This window comes from Salvelinus fontinalis, unplaced genomic scaffold (genome assembly GCF_029448725.1).
Source record: "Salvelinus fontinalis isolate EN_2023a unplaced genomic scaffold, ASM2944872v1 scaffold_0171, whole genome shotgun sequence".
Taxonomy (NCBI): domain Eukaryota; kingdom Metazoa; phylum Chordata; class Actinopteri; order Salmoniformes; family Salmonidae; genus Salvelinus; species Salvelinus fontinalis.
The window spans coordinates 149,372-162,140 of record NW_026600380.1 but is presented as its reverse complement, the minus strand read 5'-3'; the positions used below and the strand labels follow the sequence as shown (position 1 = coordinate 162,140).

Genomic DNA, 12,769 nt, shown 5'->3' with positions numbered 1-12,769 from the left:
TTTAGAACAGGTGTATACGTATATACTGAGATCATGTGACAGATCATGTGACACTTAGATTGCACACAGGTGGACTTTATTTAACTAATTATGTGACTTCTGAAGGTAATTGGTTGCACCAGATCTTATTTAGGGGCTTCATAGCAAAGGGGGTGAATACATATGCACGCACCACTTTTCATTTTTTTTTTTTTTTTTTTTTTTTTTTTTTACATTTCCCTTCACCAATTTGGACTATTTTGTGTATGTCCATTAGATGAAATACAAATAAAAATCAATATAAATTGCAGGTTGTAATGCAACAAATAGGAAAAATGCCAAGGGGAATGAATACTCCTGGACCTGACTGCAAAATCGAGCCACTAAAGGACAGTACCAAAAGAGATCATCTGTTTATTGTGTTTCCACGTAACAGAGTCTGCACAGGGCTGACTGTTCATTGTGCCATATATTGAGGATTATGTTTGTGGCGAGAATTTTATACAGTAGTTTACATTGAAAAGATCGGATTGATGCGACCATTTTTTGTTTTGTATATCAGTTCATAAACCTGATTCAAAGTTCTTGGGACATCAAAACCTGTTCCAACTATCTTTCATTTTATGCTTTATAGTTGTCAAACCTCTCAACCCTATATTGAAACTGGTACATTTCATGATTTATACCGGTCATTTTAAGCTATGCATGGTTTTTCATTGGAGGCAGACAAACCAATTAATTTGTTTCTGTTTTGAGTAATTGCCTCTTCTATTTTTGTGGCAGAGCTGCAATGAGTTGGTTATACTTCTGTATTTATCTCCATACACATTTGTTAATTTCTTGTGACATAATTTTACCATCCTTATTTACATTGTCATTCATAAACATGATACCTTCCTTCTACATTTCTTCCCCCAAAAAATCAGTACATTGGAGTTGAGACATATTATTTGCTGTAATATTTGTTCTGCCTCTTCTGGAGGATAACATTTGAATTTTGACCAGCTCTGTATGGCTTCATTTTAAAAGAAGAATACTTTAAACAGGGTTAAGTTATCAATCCACCGGAAATGGTTTGTTTTAATCAGTATAAAAGCAAAAAGCTCACTTTTGAAATTGGATGTGCCTCTTAGTATCCATCTGGAAAACCAGTTTGGATTTAGATATCATTTTGGTATAATAGAGGCTTTAAGAGAGAGGTTTAATGCCTTACAATCCCAACTCCTGTTCATTATAGGGGTAAAGTGGGGTTAGACAGTGATGTCAAAAATCACAATGCTCTTTCAGGAAGTGTAATTTGCACTGGGAGTAGGGTTTTCTAAATTAGAATGTTGTGCACTTTCTGGTTTCCTTTTATGATTTCTTTGCAGAAATCATAAAAGGAAACCAGAAAGTGCACAACATTCTAATTTAGAAACCCCTACTCCCAGTGCAAATTACACTTCCTGAAAGAGCATTGTGATTTCAAAGAAATCATAAAGAAATAACTTTATCTGGTTTGCCATTCAAATTAAATCTTTTTTTCTCGCATGATTTGAAAAAGGATTCTCCTGAAGCCGGTAGAGCTATTAGTAAATATATAAACAGATATCAATAGAGAATGAATCAGGGTAACTTTCCCGTAGATGTACAGGTGTTTCCCTCTCTATGATTTAAGGATCCTATCTATTTTGTTTTCTATCAAAGTTAATAGTTCCAAGATCGTTCAACTTTTCTGGTATAGTTCCAAGCACATAAACACCAAGCACATAAACTTCACCTTCCACCCATTTAATCGGGAGGCCACATGGCAAAGTTAATGTTTTGCCCCTTAAAGCTGCAATATGCAACTTTTTGGGCGACCAAATTCACAAAAAGGTGAGTTATAGATCTGTCATTCTCATTGAAAGCAAGTCTAAGAAGCAGTAGGTCTGTTCTGTGAGTTATTTCTATGCTTTCCATTCTTAAGTTTAGTTTTTGCGTCTTTTAATTTCAGTTTTGTACACCAGCTGAAAGTACAATATTTTTGGTTATGGAACATATATTTCACAGTGGTTTAGATGGTTCAAGGATGCCCTACACTATATGTGCTTGTTTTGTCACATACTGTTATTTATTATTTTTTAATTATTATTTTCCTTTTCTCTGTTGACCAATTTTTGGGGATGAAGATTCAATTGAACCTGTATTGTGCAAGAAAAAGTAGTATGTGCCTAGTTTTTGTTAAGAAAGTATGTCATAGTTATATGGAGGGATATAAGTTGATGATATGATCGCATTCGATCCTCAATCAATACATATTTCACTTTTGGCCCCATAGAAAAGGATACCAGAAAATAATCAATCTGACTAGCTTGATTAAGCCTCCTCCAAGTATATCTTACGAGATCCGGGTTTCTGAGCCAATGTCAGTCAATTCCAACGTGCCCATAATATTCATAATCTCTATGAGCGCCAGAGGGGGATAGTTAGTAGTATGATTTCCTTTACGGTCTACTGACTTACTTAAAATTGTAATAGTGTTATTTGTATCTAATTAGATTATTATACAGTATATCACAAAAGTGAGTACACCCCTCACATTTTTGTAAATATTTGAGTATATCTTTTCATGTGACAACACTGAAGAAATGACACTTTGCTATAATGTAAAGTAGTGCGTGTACAGCTTGCATAACAGTGTAAATTTGCTGTCCCCTCAAAATAACTCAACACACAGCCATTAATGTCCAAACCGCTGGCAACAAAAGTGAGTACACCCCTAAGTGAAAATGTCCAAATTAGACCCAATTAGCCATTTTCCCTCCCAGGTGTCATGTGACTCATTAGTGTTACAAGGTCTCAGGTGTGAATGGGGAGTAGGTGTGTTAAATATGGTGTTATCGCTCTCACACTCCAATACCGACTGGTCACTGGAAGTTCAACATGCCACCTCATGGCAAAGAAATCTCTGAGGATCTGAAAAAAAGAATTGTTGCTCTACATAAAGATGGCCTGGGCTATAAGAAGATTGCCAAGACCCTGAAACTGAGCTGCAGCACAGTGGCCAAGACCATACAGCGGTTTAACTGGACAGGTTCCACTCAGAACAGGTCTCGCCATGGTCGACCAAAGAAGTTAAGTGCAAGTGCTCAGCGTCATATCCAGAGGTTGTCTTTGGGAAATAGACATATGAGTGCTGCCAGCATTGCTGCAGAGGTTGAAGGGGTGGGGGGGTCAGCCTGTCAGTGCTCAGACCATACGCCGTACACTGCATCAAATTGGTCTGCATGGCTGTCATCCCAGAAGGAAGCCTCTTCTAAAGATGATGCACAAGAAAGCCCGCAAACAGTTTGCTGAAGACAAGCAGACTAAGGACATGGATTACTGGAACCATGTCCTGTGGTCTGATGAGACCAAGATAAACTTATTTGGTTCAGATGGTGTCAAGCGTGTGTGGCGGCAACCAGGTGAGGAGTACAAAGACAAGTGTGTCTTGCCTACAGTCAAGCATGGTGGTGGGAGTGTCATGGTCTGGGGCTGCATTAATGCTGCCGGCACTGGGGAGCTACAGTTCATTGAGGGAACCATGAATGCCAACATGTACTGTGACGTACTGAAGCAGAGCATGATCCCCTCCCTTCGGAGACTGGGCCGCAGGGCAGTATTCCAACATGATAACGACCCCAAACACACCTCCAAGACGACCACTGCCTTGCTAAAGAAGCTGAGGGTAAAGGTGATGGACTGGCCAAGCATGTCTCCAGACCTAAACCCTATTGAGCATCTGTGGGGCATCCTCAAATGGAAGGTGGAGGAGTGCAAGGTCTCTAACATCCACCAGCTCCGTGATGTCGTCATGGAGGAGTGGAAGAGGACTCCAGTGGCAACCTGTGAAGCTCTGGTGAACTCCATGTCCAAGAGGGTTAAGGCAGTGCTGGAAAATGATGGTGGCCACAAAAAATATTGACACTTTGGGCCCAATTTGGACATTTTCACTTAGGGGTGTACTCACTTTTGTTGCCAGCGGTTTAGACATTAATGGCTGCGTGTTGAGTTATTTTGAGGGGACAGCAAATTTACACTGTTATACAAGCTGTACACTCACTACTGTACATTGTAGCAAAGTGTCATTTCTTCAGTGTTGTCACATGAAAAGATATACTCAAATATTTACAAAAATATGAGGGGTGTACTCACTTTTGGGATATACTGTATATATTTTCAAAGAAGTTTGGATGGTCATTATTCGGTCCATATAAATGTATGAGCAATGTGTTTATCATCAAGTAGTATAATCAAAGCAATCCATCTCCATTGAGGATTTAAAAGTATTGCACCTCAAGATTTAGAATTTCTTAGTACATGACAGAAATAGATTTTACCATCCCATTCTTTTTCCAAGGGCAGTTCGTCAGAATACATTTAATGACTTTCCTGTACACAATAAATATGGTATAACTTTTACTCGCAGAACTTTGCCTCGCAGAACTTTACCCAGTGTTCGGTGTCACTCAAACTCAACAGTCATGGGGGCATAAGTACATCATATTGAAGGCCTTTCTGCTCTTTTAGATGTTGGCTGCTCAATTAGTAAGAGTTAATACCTGTGATTTGCTGTTGCTTGACTGGTTGGAGGAAAACTCTGAGTACTTTTTCTTCTGTAGTGCACAGACGCTGTCCAGGATCTTGCCATACTCCTCTCTCACCTACAAGGTGCAAAATAGAGCACTATGAGCAAAGACGGTAGAGAAACCTGGTCGAGCAAGGGTAGGGGGAAGGGAATAAGTAAACCAGAACCAGCTGTTATTGGGCAGTTTCCAATTTAAAAAAATTGTCATTTTTCCTGTCTCTGTAAGTGGGCGTTCGTCTTTATCATCTTTATTATCCACCATATTTGTTATGAGTCCAACAAGCACATATTTGCCTACCCTTTCACTGTAGGCCCAACAGTAAACTAAACCCAATCAGTATTATTTAAACACTTAACAACTCATTTGGAATTCAGCCAAAGTAGTATAGCCCAAAGCCATTTATTTTGAGAGTTGGACTTATGTGGTTCTTGCATTATGATGCATTTACATGACACTGTTAGCTCCTAAAAAATACTATACAGAAGGAGCATAATGGCACATGTACATGACACTACAACATTCTATGACAGCCATGTTATCTCCCCATTAACATTACATGGGGAATATTTAAACAATGCTGAATCCCTCCCTCTAGGCTTTTGTGAGGCCCAAGGCCCTACTTGGTCCATGACATTTGGTTTGGCCCGCCAGAAGCTTCCAGAATGAACTTATGTATTGATGAACAATGTTATTTAATGTTTTTTGGTTCGAGGCCCAATACTGAGATTACATTTCATCCCACCAAGCCCAACAGTTTGGACTCATCTGTACGATGTCCATATTAGAACTTCTTCAAGGCCCATAGTTGACAGAGTCTTGAGTCGTGACGTACCTGTTTAGAGAGCAGGCAGTGCATGAGGAACACTAGGACCCCCTGCAGACTGTTGAGGATGGTGAACAGGTACGACATGGCCAGCATGCTTTCCTCAAACTGGAAACAGCCAAAGATCCACATGGTGCCCAGCACACACAGCTGAGCCACTGCAGTTATGGTGAAAGCCCTGCAGGAGGCGACAAACACACATAAAGTTAGATCAAAAGCATGGGTCACAACATGTCATCTTACAGTAAGGCCTGTTTTTTTCCCACATGTTCTGGCCAGGAAAAACAGTGGTTCTTTGTTATGGGCTATAACACAGCCTGTGTGAGAATGTCCGTTTCTTTGCCGGCTCACTTGATTTTGCGGAGTTTGTCAAGGTCAGGGTTCAGGCTGGAGAACTTCTGGGCCAACTACCACACTGTGATGAGGAAGAAAAACACGTTCACCTAGGAGGGGAGAGGGAGATAAGTAGAACTCTAACATGACACAAAACATTGTAAGTAGGAGTGATGAAACTATTGCACCTTTCATCTGTGATACGCACCATGATGATGATACAGACAGGGCCAAAGAAGCTCCAGATGAATCCATCTTCAAGGTTGAGCCAGCAGCTAAAACACACAACGCACACATGAATACCTGATCTCTATAGTACACAACAGACAGAAGGACAGCGAGTCAGACAAATATATATAGGGAATCAGGAGATGACACTGTCAGGGATCAATGCAGTGGTCACTCACTGGCGCTCTGTTCCGTATCCTTTGGCGTTGGCGAGGGCAGAGATGGCGACGATGACAGCAGGAACGCCGTAGCCCCCCGCCATCATGTAGAGGGGCCTGAAGGTGGTGTTGAAGACCAGGACCACCATCCTGAAGAGCTGCACTCCCTCCAGACACATCCAGCAGAACGCTGCCAGGAAGAAGAAGTGAAGCAGCCCAGCCACCACCGCACAACCAGCCTGAGGAAGAGAGGATAGAGGGATGAAGAGAAAGGAAGTAAGGGGGTGAGAGTGATCGAGAAAACTAAATGTGAGCGAAATGACATATACTGTAGATAGTGATAAGGTTCACAATACAATAAGTTACCCACAACTGAACACACAATCGCTGCATACATTAACATTTCTTCCTACTTAAACATTGTTCTCACCACTCACATAGACAGAGTACCTACGCCACATGTAAATGTTACACACATTGTCACATCCTCTGACCTCTCACGCCCAGAAAATCTCAATAGTGTTTTCCTTATTCAATCTTGTTCCGAGGGCAATTCTGACTCAAGGGCTGAGCGTATGTGATTGGTTGGATGCAAAAGCTTACCTGGCTCTCGGTGCGTGAGATGCCGACGAGGAAGATCAGGTTGGCGATGAAGAGGCTGAGGCAGAGGTGGAGGTGGATGGTATTGCGGGTGCTCCGGATGGAGCGGATCAGGGAGAAGGTGAGGATGCAGATGAAGAGACACAGCAGGGACAGGGACAGGCCTACCCAGGTGATCAGCTGCAGCTGGAATGTGTCCTGCAGGGAGGAATGGAGGTGAAGACACGTCACCATATAGTCACAGCAGTGGAGGCTGCTGAGGGGAGGATGGCTCATAATAATGGCTGGAACGGAGTAAATGGAATGGTACCAAACACATGGAAACCATATGTTTGATACCATTCCACTTATTCCACTCCATTACCACGAGCCCCAGTTAATGTGTCACCAACCTCCTGTGAGTCACAGTAACTGACACAACTTTCATGGATGTGTCTTAATAATATAGACAACATGCCCCTGGAGAAATAATAATGGAGCCCTATCTAGCCAGGCAAGACTCAGAACAAATTTAAAACAAAACAAATCTTAATGGATTCACTGCTCTCAAATGAATGCAAACTTTTAAAAGCCAAACGATCTCCTTTTGCACAAGTACATAGAAAGTGAAATGAAACTATTAGAAAAGGCATTGTTCCTGCTCTATCTTACAGCAGAAGTACAGCTAGACTAAAAGAGAAATCCCCCTCACCTTGAACTCATAGAGAGCCATAAGAACAGCAAAGCTGCTGAGATGGTAGCAGGAGCACACAGTATGGGTGGCATTGGACTGCAGCAGGAAACAGCCTCGATCAGACCAGGTCCCTTCTCCCAACTCAGCATCCCAGTACACACAGGTGTAGCTCCCTTCATCTGACTGGGAAACAACATTCACAATTACCATAGAAGAGAAGTAGAAAAACCATGGTAGTCCAGGACACTTCACATAGTGACCATCCCAGAAAAAGCAAAGCAGGTTCATTCAGATGTCTGCATAGATCTTGAAATATAGTGCAGCATATGAAGAAGATTTGATACTGCCACATTCACATAGACCATCATAATGGGATAGAGGGGTAATGTTGTTTCTCCTCACCTCCTTCAAATGGGAGAAGGTGAATGTGACTGGCTCCTTGAGAAAGGTTGTGTTCTTGTTACTAATGGTGGCCGTCACCACTTTGGAGTTGATCTGGAAGCTGTGGCCCTCCTGTGCCTTCAGCCCTGAGAAGGAATGGTTGGTGGATGTCTCCAGACCCTTGTAGCTGAGCAGGGACACTGTTGCAAATCCTGAGAAAGCAAATGTTTAAGTCTAGGAGTTTGTACACTTTGTACATTAATTTCACATTATATCATTACACTATAAAGATTGGTTCTGATGATTGTGGTGGGATTATGATGGCAGTGTTGAAGCTGATCATGAAGATGAGGATGATGAAGATGGTAACCTGGGTAGGAGGTGTCTCCAGCAGCAGTCTCCCAGTGGCTGTCTAGCTGAGCGTGTGTAGAGGACAAGGTGAGGGGTCCCTGGGGTGAGGAGGCATTTCTCTGCACCAACAGCTCCACCTCTGGAAGCAAATATATTCACATCTTCACAAACAGGCCTACAGTAAGTGAGATGTTACAACTCTCAGAATGGTTATCTGCTAGAAAGGCAGACTTGTGCGCAGCAAATTATGCAATGAAATGTGACCCATATAACCTAATGAAAAACTTTGTAAGCTATTCAAAAATGGTAACAAATGAACATATTCTAGGAAGGAAGTTATAACAGCTTGTCTTCCGTTAGGTGGCTTCAAAAGCCAAAACAATTATGGTTGAGTTTATGTTGTCTGGACTCATGGCTGAGTTCAGGATGTTCTCCTACCGGTGTGAGTTTTGAACCGCCTGGTCTTGGGGTGTTTCAGCAGAGGTCCGATTATTCTCAGAGCAGTCTCTACCAGGTCCAGCAAGACACTCACTTCCTTGTTATTATTCAGAGGCCCGCGAGACAGGAGCCTGTCTATAGCAGACAACAGAGTCTTCAGAGACACAGAGAGAGGTGGGGGAGGAGGAGGGGTTACATAGACACAGTCAGACAGGCTGAGACTTTTATTTGTCACATGCACAAGTACAGTGAAATTCTTAACTTGCAAGCCCTACGCAACATTGCAGTATTCAATTTCAAAATAGTATAACTGATAAAATAAATAAATGAAATAAAAACACAAGAAATAAGAGAAGAAGAAAAAAAGAAGAAGAATGTTATATACAGCAGGGTCAGGGCCAATTCCGAAATGTACATGGCTATATATTTGGCATAGACTAACCACAATGCTATGTTTAGAAGTCATACATCGAAAGGAGGCTAGTTTCCATTATAAACTAGATGTACCAACAGTGCTGGTCATCACTCATTGTTTCACTGCATGTATCCTTTCCTTAATGTGTGTGGGCTGAGTCTGAACCTGCATATGTCAACATCTCTATGATGGATGCCTGGTTTATAATGAGCCTCAAATATAAATAAGGGCCTCAAATATAAGTAAGGGCCTCAAGTATAAATATATAAATAAGCAGTAGTACCTCTAGCAGGGCCTCTCCATCGACTTGTTTTGCCCTATTACTCTCACTCAACTCCAGACAACTGGTCCTCATCAGGTCCACAGCATCCTGCAGACCTGGGATAACCTGAGAACGAGGGATGAGGAGAGAAAGTGAGGAGAGAGAGAGCAGGCGGGGGGGGGGGGGGGTAGAGAGAGGAGGAGGTTAGTCTGTATTTTGTTCTGCAGATACCTGTAGGTGTGAATCATTACACTGTATACTCATGTGGCTTACCATCTTAAGATGCTTCTCACTCGCAAACGTTTCACAGTTCAACTCTGTGGAAAGAGAAGAGATGAGTGAATAAGGCATCTTAAATGAAAATATATTTTTATATGAAATTATTGATGAAGTGATGACAACTTGATCATGCAGCGGAAGTATTGCAATTTGAATGTTGAAACAGCTCCATCTCAATGAGAATGATGATCTATAAATGTGATTCTCACCAGTACATCTCCCCTGTGGGTCTCCGTAGTTGGTGAATCCTGCATGGCACGCACACCGATGGCCACTGTTGGCGGCATTATGGCACGTTCCATTCCCTCCACAGATAAACATATTTATTTTACACAAGTCTACAAAGGAATGACAGAAAGCACAGGTGACATTTTCACAAGATGTTCAGATCTACCTAAAACCAATCAATTCACATAATATTAATTACACATTCTGGTCATAAAGAAATTAGTATCTGGTGCTTCATGAGGAAGAAGATCAATTGAGCAAAATACATCAAGGGTATAGATAATTTTTTTTTAACTTTCTCAAAATTCCCAGGTTTTCCCCAAATCCCGGTTGGAAGATTCCTGGAATTAGCAGGAAATCTGGAGGCCTCCAACCAGGATTTCTAGAAAACCCATCCAGGGTGATAATACAATTCCTCCCATACCTTTAGCACCTTGAGCATCCTCACTGTCTGTGGTTGCTGTCTGGTCTGTGGTGGCTTTCTGATCTGTTATTTCCTCACATGATTCTCCATTCTCTGTGAATTGAGCTTTGCCAGACTTCAGGCCAAACCCTGGATTGCAGACACAGGAGTAGCTGCCTGGTGTGTTGACGCACTGTGCATGCTTCCCGCAAATTGTGATGTCGTCCAAACACTCGTTTCTATCTACATGTGGGTAAAAAACACCATTAGGAAAAGGAAACTCTCACCATTTCATACATGATGACATCCTGTATATGCCTGATATGCTCTCTGGATGTACTGTACCCATCTTTTGATATTTAGTGTTATTACCAGTTCTCTTTGGCATCTTACCTTCACACGTGACTCCTTGGCCAGATATAAGTCTTTCCACTCCAGTACTGGAGACAAACCCCTCATTGCAGATGCAGGAGTAGGACCCTAACACATTGTGACACTCGGCATTGGGACCACAGGGGTCCTTATTCTCCAAACACTCGTTGATGTCTTGAGGCACAGAGAAAGGAATAGTCAGTCACACCTCAAATGCAAACGTAGAATATACACTGGACAAAAATTTAAACGCAACATGTAAACTGTTGGTCCCATGTTTCATGAGCTGAAATGTTGTGTACAAATTTGTTACATCATTGTTAGTGAGCATTTCTCCTTTGCCAAGATAATCCGGCATATCAAGAAGCTGATTATACAGCATGATCATTACACAGGTGCACCTTGTACTGCAGACAATAAAAGGCCAAAAAGATGTGCAGTTTTGTCACACATCACAATGCCACAGATTTCTCAAGTTTTGAGGGAGCGTGCAATTGACTTCAGGAATGTCCACCAGAGCTGTTGTTAATTTCTCTACCAAAATCCGCCTCCAATGTTGTTTTAGAGAATTTGGCAGTACTTCAAACCGGCCTAGCGATCGCAGACAACATGTATGGCATTGTGTGGGCGAGAGGTTTGCTAATGTCAACATTGTGAACAGAGTGACCCGATGGTGGCGGTGGGGTTATTGTATGGGCAGGCATAAGCTATGGACAACGAACACAATTGCATTTAATATATGACAATTTGAATGCATAGAGATAAAGTGACGAGATCCAGAAACCCGTTGACGTGCCCTTCATCAGCCGCCATCACCTCATGTTTCAGCATGATAATGCACAGCCCCATGTCGCAAGGATCTGTACACAATTCCATGAAGCTGAAAATGTCCCAGTTCTTTCATGGCCTGCATACTCACCAGACATGTTGAGCATGTTTGGAATGCTCTGGATCTACATGTACAACAGCGTGTTCCAGTTCTGATAAATATTCATCAACTTCACACAGCCATTGAAGAGGAGTGGGACAACATTCCACAGGCCACAATCAACAGCCTGATCAACTCTATGTGAAGGAGATGTGTTGCGCTGCATGAGGCAAATGGTACTGACTGGTTTTCTGATCCACGCCCCTACCTTTTTTAAAGGTATCTGTGACCAACAGATTCATATCTGTATTCCCAGTCATGTGAAATCCATAGATAATGGCCTAATTTATTTATTTCAATTGATTGATTTCCTTATATGAACTGTAACTCAGTAAATTATTTTAAATTGTTGCATGTTGCGTTTATATTTTGTTCAGTACAGTATAGTCACTATAGTAAATAAGTGTATGGATTCCAAAATTGCAGCAGTGCTGTGTTCTCTGGCCAGGACTGCAATGTATAGAAATGCTATAAGGTAACTAAAAAAGAGAGTTGTTTACCTAAACATTTTTCAGGTGAGGCAGCTGTGAAGTTAATCCGCTGTGATGATGATCTGAACCCAAGAGCACATTGACAGTAGAAGCTTCCTTCAGTGTTGATGCATGCTGCATTCTCACCACAGATTTGTGGTGTTACAGGGTCATCGTCATAGTAATCACTAGGAAGATTACACTCATCCACATCTGGGGTCAAAAACAGAGGCATTGAGAAAGTGTGAAGAGAGGTAGAATGGTTGGGGAATGGGAATGGTCATTCAAAATATAATAGAGATATACAATTGAAGTCGGAAGTTTAGATACACCTTAGCGAAATACATTTAAACTCAGTTTTCACAATTCCTGACATTTAATCCAATTAAAAATCCCTGTCTTAGGTCAGTTAGGATCACCACTTTATTTTAAGAATGTGAAATGTCAGAATAATAGTAGAGAGAATGATTTATTTCAGCTTTTATTTCTTACATCACATTCTCAGTGGGTCAGAAGTTTACATACACTCAATTAGTATTTGGTAGCGTTGCCTTTAAAATTGTTTAACTTGGGTAAAATGTTTCAGGTAGCCTTCCACAAGCTTCCCACAATAAGTTGGGTGAATTTTCACCCATTCCTCCTGACAGAGCTGGTGTAACTGAGTCCGGTTTGTAGGCCTTGCTCGCACACGCTTTTTCAATTCTGCCCACAAAGTTTCTATGGCATTGAGGTCAGGGCTTTGTGATGGCCACTCCAATACCTTGACTTTGTAAGGCATTTTGCCACAACTTTGGAAGTATGCTTGGGGTCATTGTCCATTTGGAAGACCCATTTGCAACCAAGCTTTAACTTCCTG

General features: G+C 41.6%; 1 protein-coding gene across 1 annotated transcript; it reads right to left on the bottom strand.

Annotated features, from left to right (window-relative positions):
• Nucleotides 1-5,481: 5,481 nt before the first annotated feature.
• LOC129844086 (adhesion G protein-coupled receptor E2-like) lies at nt 5,482-12,163 on the bottom strand. The gene is made up of 15 exons (XM_055912462.1): nt 11,944-12,163; nt 10,537-10,689; nt 10,165-10,386; nt 9,722-9,850; nt 9,507-9,550; nt 9,255-9,359; nt 8,557-8,710; nt 8,138-8,257; nt 7,789-7,979; nt 7,405-7,569; nt 6,717-6,911; nt 6,135-6,352; nt 5,936-6,002; nt 5,746-5,837; nt 5,482-5,572 (listed from the first exon to the last, which is right to left on the bottom strand). The coding sequence occupies exons 1-14, from the start codon at nt 12,146-12,148 to the stop codon at nt 5,802-5,804; spliced, it is 2,004 nt and encodes a 667-aa protein (XP_055768437.1). The 5' UTR covers nt 12,149-12,163; the 3' UTR covers nt 5,482-5,572; nt 5,746-5,801.
• Between the last annotated feature and the right edge of the window lie 606 nt (nt 12,164-12,769).